At 28.6% G+C, this 12,594-nt stretch overlaps 2 protein-coding genes across 2 annotated transcripts; one reads left to right on the top strand and one right to left on the bottom strand.

Annotated features, from left to right (window-relative positions):
- The first annotated feature begins 2,892 nt into the window (after window positions 1–2,892).
- Window positions 2,893–8,301, top strand: LOC107490444 (strigolactone esterase D14). The gene is made up of 2 exons (XM_016111226.3): window positions 2,893–3,368; window positions 7,384–8,301. The coding sequence occupies exons 1-2, from the start codon at window positions 2,977–2,979 to the stop codon at window positions 7,826–7,828; spliced, it is 837 nt and encodes a 278-aa protein (XP_015966712.1). The 5' UTR covers window positions 2,893–2,976; the 3' UTR covers window positions 7,829–8,301.
- A 226-nt stretch (window positions 8,302–8,527) lies between these two features.
- LOC107490443 (nudix hydrolase 20, chloroplastic) lies at window positions 8,528–12,273 on the bottom strand. The gene is made up of 9 exons (XM_016111224.3): window positions 11,915–12,273; window positions 11,481–11,545; window positions 10,953–11,139; window positions 10,767–10,847; window positions 10,175–10,300; window positions 9,505–9,584; window positions 9,280–9,395; window positions 9,065–9,185; window positions 8,528–8,723 (listed from the first exon to the last, which is right to left on the bottom strand). The coding sequence occupies exons 1-9, from the start codon at window positions 12,194–12,196 to the stop codon at window positions 8,654–8,656; spliced, it is 1,128 nt and encodes a 375-aa protein (XP_015966710.1). The 5' UTR covers window positions 12,197–12,273; the 3' UTR covers window positions 8,528–8,653.
- Window positions 12,274–12,594: the final 321 nt, after the last annotated feature.

Genomic DNA, 12,594 nt, shown 5'->3' on the forward strand with positions numbered 1-12,594 from the left:
AGCACAGATAGATGCATCTGCATAACAAAAATTCTAAATACAATCCACTTGGACGTTGAAATTTTCTTCTTCTTTTTTTAATTATTTATTTAAATTTTTATATTTCTTTTGTGATGGTGGGTCGCTTACTTGCAATGTGGACCTCCGCAGCTATGCACTAGAATACTTCTAAAAATGTCAAAGCAAATAAATGACTCCAACTATCTAACAATTTCATAATAAATTCACCGTACTATTTTTTTTTACGAAATAAAATTGTTAAAAGAAAAAAAAAAGTTGAGGAAGCAAATAAACAACTTAATGTCATTATTCATTATGTTTGTCCATTGTGTAACTCTTACTTTTATGAAGATAAATAGAACAACTTCTTTTTCTTTTTTTTTTCCCAAAAAGATCAGGGTAGAGTTGCACAACACTCCCTCCCCCAATTTTATGAGGGGGCTTTGTCTTATGTTTTGCTTTGGTTGTTATATATATTTGAGTTTGTTATTTTTTTTTTGTTATTAATTTTTTCGTAAGTTATTGAAGTTTGTTAGTTGTTTTGTAAGTATGGAGTGCTTTTTCTCTTTTGAGATCGAAAATCTGTAACCACTTATCGAAAAAAATTATGGTAATGGAGATATATCAATGTAAGTATATGAGAGGATATTCGAAAATAGAATTGGTGATGACGAAAAAAATCTCTTTATAAAAATGTGATGGACATAAAAACCACTTTAATTTGATGAGGAATAATTTTAAAGTGGGGATGAAATTGTAAGATATATTTTTAAAATATATGAAAAATTATGTTTAAAAGGTTATATGTCTTCGTAGGATTGTGGTTTATTAAAAAGTAATAATTTATAAATCAATTTGGATTGGTCGAGTGGTCAGTTCACTCATCTGTTTAAATAAGTGTCGGGAGTTTGAATCCTACTTTATGCATGCAGCAACCCATTTGACCAGCGACAAACCTTTAACTAGAGCTTCGATCTATAATAAATTAGTCTTTGACTTGTCAGATTAGAGAATACTGTGAACAACAAAAAATTAATAAATCAGAACACACCAATTCTTACAGTAATCTTTTTTCTCATTTCATCATTTCTATCTTTTTCATCTCAACACCTTTTTTTTACGCGCAAAATAAAAAATAAAAAATATTATTCTATAAAATATCATTGATGTAAGATTTAATTATATGAATGTAAAAACAAGTCAAGTATTTTTTATCATATATTACAAAAAAAATTCGCTAATAATTTATTGTGCACACTATAATGAATTGACAGGGACGAATTAAATGTAAAAAAAAGTATGTATATCACACACCTTAAAAAAATGTGCCATTATATGCTCTAATTTTTTGTTACGGATTTTATTTCACCTTTTTCATCTTCAAAGATTTCAATAAATTTCAAGTATGCCAATCTAAGAATTCCCATAAATTATATTCAATCTCAATTCTAATGAAATAGATATGAAAATGAAGATGAATGTTTCTGTGTGGTGAGAAGTGTATTAATTTAATTTTCACGATTTAACACTCGATACTAGTATTTTTAGGTGAAGTAAAAAACCTTAATATAAAATGTTATAATTTATTATTGAATTATGTTTGTAATTAATTTACTAACGATGACACATTAATATTCTACTTATGAGTTATGAATTTGACTAGTTGAGTGTGCGGAATAGACGTGCTAGGACAAGCAGACTGATGATATACTATGTAAATCTAAGCATACATTATAATCCTCATGCCCACACAACATATATAGTTATATATATACACACACATTAATACTCTAAATGACTATCTAAGGTATATATGATTATTGGATGTAGTTTTCTCAAGAATGGATTAGAAGTTCAAAATTTGAAAAGTTTTCCTAGAAAAATTTCTTCTGGGTTATTGTGAATTTTTGTATAATTTTTTTATTTATTTTATAATTTTTTAGAATAACAATGATTGAACTTTAATTTTTTTTATCATAAAAATTCTGATACTATATCATAAAATTATTTTTTTAAATTTAAGTTATAAAAAATATATAAATAATTATATCTTTAATACTTATGTACTAATAAACAAAATATGAGAGCAAAACCAAATAGAAATATTAGTAAAATTCTCTATTTTTCATAATAACATTCTACCTTTTTCAATTTTTATACTCATCGAAAAATTATTGTATTTACATTAATTAATGTTAGATAATTAACATTATAGTAGTCAATTAATTTTCAACCAATACTATAGTAGCTATTAAACAAATTTAGAATGAATCATATTAAAACTGAGCTTTTCGTTGAATTTAAATTTAGATATTTATTCAAGTTAAATTTTAAATGTTTATATTTTTAAGAGTTTTGAATTTTCTGTGTGTTGGATATTGACTGCAATATTAACGGTGTAATGTTAGCTCTTAGCTCTCAAGACTTGTTTATTTTTATTAAACACAAATAAAAATAAAAGAAAACATATAGTATCATATAAAAAAAAATTAAGGGCCAACACTTTTAAATTTGACCAGCACTTAAACAGCAAAAAAAATAATTTTATATTATTAGATATAATTTTACATTATTAAAAATATTATTAATAATTAATTGATAACTCAATACCAATAAAAAAGAAAAGTAATCCTGTATATATACTAAAATCAGTTATTAAAATCAGTTACTAGTATAAAATACATATTAAAATATAAATACATATTAAAATAAACTAAATCACATATATATTTATACACAAATATATGAGTGATTAATTTTAGTATATAAATAATATTAAAAAAAAAGTCTAATATGAACATAAACAAGAAAAATCTTTTAACTAGTTGAACTAAACAAGAGTTTCATACTTATCTGCCTATTATAAATATGGACAAGGCCAACAACCAATAAAACCACACATCCTCTCTCCAAATAGTGCCTCTCTCTCTCGCTCTCTATCTATCTCTCTCCAAACAAACACAAAAGAGAAGCAAGATGATAGCAGAGAAGGGGCTATCAAGTGCTCTAAATGCAAGAATAATAGGATCAGGAAGAGAGACCATAGTTCTTGCACATGGTTATGGGACAGAGCAGTCAATATGGGACAAGATCATAGCACCCATGTTTGATGATGACAACAACAATTACAAGGTTGTTCTGTTTGATTGGCCTTTCTCTGCTGCTGTGGAGGATCAAAGCCTCTATGACCCAAATAAGTATTCTTCACTGGAACCCTTTGCTGATGACTTGATCACTTTGATGACTGAGATGAACCTTAAAGATGCAAACTTTGTTGGCCATTCCATGTCTGGCATGATTGGTTGCTTGGCCTCCATTAAAAGACCTGATCTCTTCAAAAGGCTTCTTCTCATTGCTGCTTCCCCAAGGTTTCTTTCTATTACTTACATAATTATTACTTCTTCTTTTTACTACTTTCTACAATTGTTTTATTTTCTAACGAACTAATATTTAGTTTTTACATAATATCGCTAAAAAATTTATATAGAATATTTTATCACTTAATAAATTTTAATTATTAAATTAATTTTTAAACTTTTTATTTTTTCAGACAAATTAATCGTTATATAAGATTATTTATATAAATGAACTGATCTCAAAATTATTAAATAATAATAATAACTAAAATATTTAATTTTTTCTACTAAAATTTGACATAAAAATAATTTGTCTAACAAAATAAAATAAAAAATAAAATTAATTGAATAATTAAAATTTGTTAAAAATTAAATTGATTTGCTAAAATTTCCGATTGGGTATTACTGATAAAATTGTTGCTTTTCTAATTTTTTTCCTCTTGAAGAGATTTTCTTTGTACTTTATGGTTGTTACTAGATTTCTAGCTAGAATAGCTAGATGCATAGGTGATAGTTCTTGATAGTTCTTGACTTGACATATTCTTTGAAAGTTTTCAAAGTGATGATTTGATGGTTTCTTTTTATTTGTTGTCTCCCTCTTTTGATAGTTCTTTATGCTTTCTCTAAAGCTTTTATTTGTTGTTGGGGCTAATTTTAAGTCCTTGTGTATCTTATTAAGAAGCTCTCTTTGAATTTCTTCTTCCTCTTTTTGTATTTTTTTTTGTCCTATGCCTTTTTATTGTTTTTATTTTACTTTTTGGGATATGATATTTCAATACCAAATGAAACTAGATTAAAATCTTTCTAAAATTTGAAGTGATAAATTGAGTATTATCACAAAATAAAAAATAATAGAGTTAAAAAATTATTTATCTTTTCAATAATAAACTACTTTTCATAAATCTTTTTAGCAAGTGTTTTTAAATCAATTATTATAAGAACACTTGTTAGTACAACCTTATTTTTCATGATGGTACCTTATTTTTAAGAATATTATCATTTTAATATTTTTTGTGTAAATTATTTAAACGATGGAATTGATAGTGGCTATTACTAAAGAAGAATGTTAGAAGGTTAACAGACTTTTATTATTTTTAGTAAGCAGTAATTAATTATTAATATTTAAAAATATTAACTAAAAATGTATTGTTAGTTTATCAAACTAAAAAAATTGAATTTATGACTAAAAATGACGATAAAAAATAATAAATTCTACTAATTTTTTAATATTTTTTATTATTAAAATTAAAAAAAGATAATATTTTTTTATAATATTTTTTATTTTAAAAAGTATTTTAAATTTTAAAAAAATATTAATTTAATTTAATAATACTTTTAAATAGTCAAATTGTATATTAACTGTATTTAGCATAATAATAGTCATCATAGCAAAACAAAAATTGGTACAATAACTGTGTCTCAATTATGTTACAGTAACTAAATTTGATATCTATCAATGATGAACTAAAATCTCAATTATATTACAGTAGTAACTAAAATCTGCTGTTATATTTTACAATATTTCTAAATCAATAATGCTAGAAACCAAAAGGTACCAGCCAGAAAATAGCTAAATACTTCTAGGTGAATCTAAAACCTCTATATAAATGGTGTTTATGCTAAACATTAGAATATTTCTTCTACTAAGTATCAGAATATTTTCTTTTTTATACTAAATGAATGTTTTTTTATATATTTTATAAATTATTTTATATACTAAGAATCGGGATTGTTGGAAGCAGAGTTCCGTAATTTCCGCCTCTAATTCTCCAACCTATCATTCAGAATTTTAATTTAGAGTGAGAAGTAATTAATATCAAATATTATAAATTAAAAACAAATAAAATTAATTAAATATAATTATAAATTAGTTAAATTATTTACTTTTTGGCTAATCAGATTTTATATACTTTTCCTTTCTCAATATATCTAATTTTTATAATTAAAATTAATAATTAAAAATACAAACATTATTTCTATCCCTGTTTCTCCCCACCCGTTTCTCATACATGCATGTAATCTTCTTCACTCTTAACTTTGTCACTTTTTCCTAATTATTTTTAATTTGTGTCACCAATCCCGTCATCTCTTTAGAATTTGTTTTATCCCACACGCTATTTGTTTTCTTCACCCTTAATCTTCTTCTCTATCCGATGCAATAGTAACTTCTCCCTATAGGAGAACTAAATAATAGTGCATTTTTATAATTACTATTTTCAAGGGAACTTGGAATATTTTATGTCCCCAAAATTCTACCTAGGAGTCTAAACATTCACCCTAACGAGGAACTCATTTGAATATTTAAAAAAAAAGTTAGATGAGCAATAAAATTAATTATTTCTAGTCAATAGTTAGTTAATAATATTTAAAAATATGGATTAAAATATATATTATTAAATTATTAGACTAAAAAAATTAAATTAATAACTAAAAATACTGATAAAAAATAATAAGTTTTACTAATTCTTGAACTTTTCTCTATTTAAAATTAGCATTTATAATAATCAGAATATTCAAATAAATATTAACACGAAATATGATATTTAGATATTTAAAAGATTAAATCGAGAAAAAAATAAAAAATCAACCAACATAAACATGTGATTTTTAAATTTCAGGTATACAATTCAATTTTTAGATGTACAAATCATTATTAGTTGATGCTGATTATAACTTAACATATTAAAAAAAATAATTTCCTATATCATAATCCCAAATAAATTAAACCAACCAATAAGAAGAAGAACCAAGCAAAAAATGTGGTCTGAACGCGATTGGGTGAGTGATGAGAGAATCCAAATTTTATTGTATTGTTGTGCTAATATCATTTTCAGCATGGTGGGTTTGTTGCAACTCTTGCTTTCATCCACAAATAACTTATTATAATAAAAAGGATCATGTTATAGTTAGGCCACACAGGCTGTAACTCTATATGTATATATAAAAAACAAAACTTCACTTTCCCTTCCCACTTTCCGAATTTAATTATGTTGGCACAAAACTGTGATAAAATCTAATTTGGAACGTTGTTCTCTAGGTTCCTCTTTAAAATTTGAACCACCAAAATTAGCCGGCCAATTAGCCCCATCAACAAATTGAATATATAAATACTGTTGGAGCATTGGTTTTTGGTGTGATGGCAGTGTATGTCTTAGACTTTAAAAAAATAAATAAATAAAAAGAGAAGACACATACTTTTTAGAAATAGTTTTCTTTTTTTTAAGTTTCGTTTGTTTTATATTAATTTTTTTAGGTCTAAAAATAATCAAATTCTAAAATTTTTAATAATAGAAATTTTGTTGCTATATTATGAAATTATTTCTTCTAAAAATTTAAAATAATAAAAGAAGACACATGAATAATTTTATTTTTAATATTTTATCAGTTTTTATACTATTAAGTTGCATTTGAATTTTATATTTAAGACCAAAATAGGAAGATAAAAATATGTTCTGATGAAAGTATAATTAATTCATTATAATTATAATAAAATAAGGAATCAATTTCTGCTGGAATATAAGATGTTTGCTTTTTTGTTTTTTGTTTTGCAAAACTAATAATTGGATGTCATATTCATAAAAGTTCACATTATAATGTTCACAAATTTTTTTTTTTTAGAATATTTAGCCCTTTTTTGTCATTTTTTATGGTTATTGGTGTCTAGTGAGCACATATTTATGATCCTATTTTTAGTTTCTTTGGATTCTCTGTATCTCCTAGAACAACTTTTCTTGTCTTGTTTTATTCCATAACAAGTGGATGTAATTGCACCACTGTGTAAAACATTTTATTCAGTTAATGAATCAAAATTAAACTCTATATATTTATAAAAATACTTTTTACTATTTCTAAAACTTAATCTAAGATCACTTAATAAAAATGTGTAAGATAATTACCATCTCGACTAATCTCACATTGTCATTATTACAAATGCTTAATAAATAAAAGGATTAGTGCCAATTAATAAACTAGTATTAAAATAAAAGAAATATATTTAATCCTTCTTACTTTCTGGCATAACATGTAGGTATACAAACATAGATGACTATGAAGGTGGCTTCACAAGCTCAGACATTGAAGATTTATTGAAGAACATAGAATCCAACTATGAAAATTGGGTTTCAGCATTCTCCTTAGGAGTAGTGGATCCAAATGATATGGCCTCAGTGAACAAATTCAGAGACTGCTTGCAAAGAATGAGAGGTGAAGTTGCACTCTCACTTGCTAAAACAGTGTTTTGCAGTGACTATAGAGATATTCTTGAGAAAGTTGAGACACCATGTACCATAATTCAAACCTCTAGTGACATGGTTGTTCCACGTAGTGTAGCTCAATACATGGAGAAAAAGATTAAAGGAAAAGCTACATTGGAGATCATAGATACTAATGGGCACTTTCCTCAGTTAACTGCACACCTTGATCTAGTTAAGGTGCTTAATGGGGTTCTAGGCTTTGGCTTCAATCAAATTTAGGTGTCTTAAGTTTGTTCGTGTTTTCTCTAAATAGGTTTGTATCTCTCTATTTGTCTTTATATATATATATGTTCATATGTAATTGTAGAAGCAACCAAGTTAAGTTGTTCTATTAGTTAGTTCACTAGTCCGTTTAAACAAGTGTCAGTTATTCGAATCGCGCCTTGTGAATACAGCAACCCATTGACCAGCAGCAAACCCTTAAATAAAGCTTTAATCCGCGACAGATTGGTTCTTAACCTGTCGAGTTGGAGAATGCCGTAGAAAAAAAAAATATAATTGTAGAAGCATACAAAGGTTTCTTGGTCGATTGTTGTGGAAATAGCGTGGTTTTTGCCAATTAGTTATTGATTTGTTTGTAGTTTGAAACCCTCTTTTTTTTTCCTTTCTTTGTTCAATGTAGTTTGTACTTTTAGAATTAGTGGTGTCAAATTGCCAATTAGATTTGTGCAAATGTACCTTATTTATATTTAGTTTTTCTTCTCTTTTTTTTTTTCAACATTAGGTTGAAAATGAGTCTCCTCTAATTTATATTTGGACACCCATTTGCACAAAAACATATACCATTTATTTTATTCTTGAAGTAGTTGCAACTAGAAAAAGAAAGAAATAAAGAAAAATAATTCAGCGCCGAAATTTTGACTAGAATGAAATCTAAGAATACCAAGAATTTTGGATCGGACGTGAGTTCTTTGACCATATTCAATGTCTGAATTAGACAATTATTTTTTCACAGATTCTTGAGAAAAAAGTTGTTACAAAAATTACCAATGTGAGCATAAGCATATACCAGTACTAGTAAATATAGTGATCATGCTTTGTGTGTTAGGAGCACTCTCCTATTCTTAAGCTTCTTAGGAGATCCAAGTATCCAAAATTTTCAGGAGTGATGTACCTACAATAAACAGAACACATGAATCATCAAGATTTTGCTGGAATCACTCCAAGAATAATCTCGGAATACAAGAGACTAGCCCTCTTCTATTACTTTGTATGAGTTGTAATCACAATTTATGTTTCCAACTGTAGAAAAAGAGTTTAACCATCCAAGTGCGGACGCAATTCTAGCTTGCTTTTGACCTATTGATAAACACTTAATCCTCCGGTTGAAATTTTCGTTTTACTAACATAAAGCATGGAGATTCCAAGGTAAAATGATGACTGCATTACCATTTTATATTCATGTTAAGATAAAAGCATATGCAAAGATGCAGAAGAAGATTATGAAAGAGATACCCGTGTCGGAACAGGAAATCGATGACTACAAGAGCGCAATTCGGCTTGTAAAATTGCGTCTTCCTTATAACTTCTGCAACTTGCCTAATTGGTATCAACTTGAAGCTCTCCACCTCTCCATCTGATATTTTATTTAACTAGTTATTTCAGTGGGCGATGATTTGCCGAAATTACCTTTTGATAGTATAATCGAAGAACATGTTTAATAGGATTACCTTCATTTTTCGGTATGAAATTTTCAGGAAGCTTCAGATCATAACAGAATAGAACATCCCTCTTGTATCTGTATCCATCTATGTCCATATATGAAACAGCACTGACAGGTTTAGCCCTGTGAGGAAAGCAATGTGCCGAAATTAGACAGCAAAAGAGTACAAAAAGAAAAAATCGTAGCTCATGCTAGACTCGGATGGAAGATGGTGTGATAATGGGAAACTTACCTGATAGAGATGGACCTGGGTATTCCTGCTTCCTCCTCGCATTCCTTCGCAACATTCTCCTTACAATTGATTCCATGCGGCTGCAACAGTGCCAATTACTTCGATCGTTAAAGATATACATTGACTGAAGGTAACACTCAAATATAGTAAATTTATTCATTTGCTGATACAGGATTCGTTCGATCATTGCACATAGTTAACAGTGTTCAGGTCCTAACCAACAAAAGGTGGAATGACAAACATTTCCCAGCTCTGTGAATAACTGATTGCATAGCTTATATTTTCAATTTAAGTTTGAAGCTTCAAAAACTTGCTAGAAATTAAAAGGGTTCGTTGCAATAAATAAACAGAGACCCAACAATGAAAATCGGGTCAATGAGGACGGATGCAAGATAATAGAAGAATGGGCTGGATACTTGAAATGGCGAGAGAATGTAAGGTACTAAAATTGAAGTGGAAAAATGTGGAGTTATTGATCTTGAGAAAAGAGATCTCAAAAAACACTTAGAGGAGTGTTCAAAATACTTAGAACATGTTATGCCATGAGTCGCATATTGCTGATGTGAAAGATACTGAGGATTTCTGATTCCGAAATTCATGCTTCAGAAATTATATATTACAGATAAATAATTGGCCTACTTTGCAAAAAAATAAATATGAAATTACACACCAGTCCTCCAGCAACTAGGTGATCGAGCATTCCGGGATATGTTTGTTTTGTGTTACTTCTCTTCCCTACCCACAGGTGCTTCTGCCCATCGATCTCAACATAGCCATTCATATGGATTCCATAAGCCTAATCTTTGAAGAGGGAAAAACAGGTTCATGAAAATTTATAATAAACAATAGCTTCAGCATATAAACAGGCCTATCAATTAGAGAGACTCTTGTGATACTTTACAGTTATTGTAAAAAAAGAATTCAAAATTATCAACTTTCGATTCCACAAACTAATATAAATTCAGGGTCTATTTGGTTTGAGAAAAAAAAATTCTATTTCTAATTTGAGGATTTGGTGAAGAAAAACAAAACTGAAAGCAGGAAAAATAAAATAAAATCCTAATTGTTGCCCAAAACAATAACTTGTGGCTAAATGTGTTTCTGAATAGTAGAAATAACAACATAGATTTAGAGGAAATTATTAGGCCTGGATCATAGAAAAGATTTAACATCTGACTAAATGACTTCAAACATATGCAGTAACTGGGATAAGTTAGAAAGCGCATTCGGTAATTAAGTACATGGAGCATTTTAACACACACCTTTATGCCAAAATACGGAGCTGCAGCACGTTCTAATGAAAAGAGAACGGGTGAGCCAAAAGATGATACCACAGGGTAGAGCTGATAAAATATGTACATGAAGCATGTGTAAGGCATTAGAAAACAACCAAAAAGGAGGATGAAATCTGACATGTTCCACAATTATAGTAAGTTCATAATCAGTACCTCATTCCGTATACCTGGAATATGCTTCTCACCCAAACACTTTATTACATATGCGACCGCACTGGTTCTTTCCTCGGCCGTCTTCAGCATTGGATGCAAGGAAAAAAATTCACCAACGGAGCCTCCATTGGAGTTATCTTTGATATAAACGAACACGTCGTTAAAGCTCTTGAAATTCTCAACAAACCTGAACACGAGAAAAATCTAAAGAATTGATTAAGGTAGTATGCAACAAGATCAACCAATGGACGCTCATGCTAACTAACTAATTAACTAAATAAGCATGCATGAACATAGATAGCATAAGGCTGGTACTGTATGCAGTTCGTTTTGGCATGCAATTCGCTACTTTTGTAATTTAATTACAAGTATTCGTTTAAAGAAAATTCGGTACACAGTATGCAGAACTGGAATTCAGAACACTATGTGCAAGGAATTGAGTGAACCAAGATAAGTAATGACATGACACAACACAAGAATTCCAGTACCCAAAAAGAGAAAAAGAGTAACAGTTTGAACAAATCTTACCCAGCGTGAATGAATCCAACAGTTTGACCCTCAATGACAAATGGAAGGAACTCAGATTGTTTCCCCTGAAATCAATCTCATTGTCAGTAACATCAAATACTAGTAAACTCCATCATGCATTGCACAGTATGGAAGACTCTACTATTTAGAATTAGCATGACCCAAATTCCAAAAATCAAAATAAAGAATTAATGAATTTTTTTTTTCTCGAAATTTACTCAGAAAAACTCGGCCCGTAAAGGGAGCATAGTTCAAGACAATTAAACCAAACATAGTCTCAATTATGTCACTTCTATCTAAGATAGTCCCTAATTCACCAAATCTTGTATGGATATTTGAAAAAAAAAAAGGCAAGGCATTAACTTTGCTTCAGAGTTGTGTACCCAATGAGGAAAAGAAACAAAAAGACATAGAAAGGTGAGAACTTTGCTTACAGAGCCACGATTGCACAATTGGACTTTGTGGAAGTAGCCATGGAGATAGGAAGAGTTGTTTTCTTCTTCTTCTTCTGCAGATTGAGATACGCGAAACACATCTTCCCAAGTGAAGGTTCCAGTGGCTAACGCAGAAGAAGAAGAAATTGAACAAGAAAAGAAGCTGGATTTGATGGAAGAAGAAGGAAGGAAAGTGGAGGGAAAGGGGAGAGAGGGTTTTGAGGAGTACAAGAGTGAAGAAAACGTTGACAAGGGTCGACACTTACATAAGCACCAACCCATTTTCAAAGATTGCTATTCTTGTATGCATATGCTGTGTTTTCTTCAAGCCTCTGAAAACCCGTCATCCAACCGTTTATTGGTTTTGTGCTCAATCGATTTAATTTAGGTTCGCCCAAATAATTGAATTATAATAAAACAATATATAAATTATAAATAAAAATTTAATTTTGATATAATGACGGTGTAAAGTATTTTATATAGTTATATAATCACATTTATTTCTTTAGATGATCATTTACATAATCAATATAAAAAATGGTTATTTTTACTAATACGACATTACCTAATTAAATGTATATGTGTAAAATAAACAATACATCAAAATTAAATTTTACACATAAACACATAAACACATAAAAGTATAACTGCATTTTAATATAAAACTTGTTCCGGAGATT

This window comes from Arachis duranensis, chromosome 5 (assembly GCF_000817695.3).
Source record: "Arachis duranensis cultivar V14167 chromosome 5, aradu.V14167.gnm2.J7QH, whole genome shotgun sequence".
In the NCBI taxonomy this organism is placed as follows: Eukaryota; Viridiplantae; Streptophyta; class Magnoliopsida; order Fabales; family Fabaceae; genus Arachis; species Arachis duranensis.

What these genes read in the sequence shown, in the direction of transcription:
- LOC107490444 (XM_016111226.3), top strand. Translation starts at nt 2,977, where the DNA reads ATGATAGCAGAGAAGGGGCTATCAAGTGCTCTAAATGCAAGAATAATA. An exon ending in CTCATTGCTGCTTCCCCAAG is followed by an intron (nt 3,369 to 7,383) that starts GTTTCTTTCTAT and finishes CATAACATGTAG; the next exon opens with GTATACAAACATAGATGACT.
- LOC107490443 (XM_016111224.3), bottom strand. Translation starts at nt 12,196, where the DNA reads ATGGGTTGGTGCTTATGTAAGTGTCGACCCTTGTCAACGTTTTCTTCA. An exon ending in AATTGTGCAATCGTGGCTCT is followed by an intron (nt 11,546 to 11,914) that starts GTAAGCAAAGTT and finishes GATTGATTTCAG; the next exon opens with GGGAAACAATCTGAGTTCCT. An exon ending in CTCCGTATTTTGGCATAAAG is followed by an intron (nt 10,301 to 10,766) that starts GTGTGTGTTAAA and finishes TTCAAAGATTAG; the next exon opens with GCTTATGGAATCCATATGAA.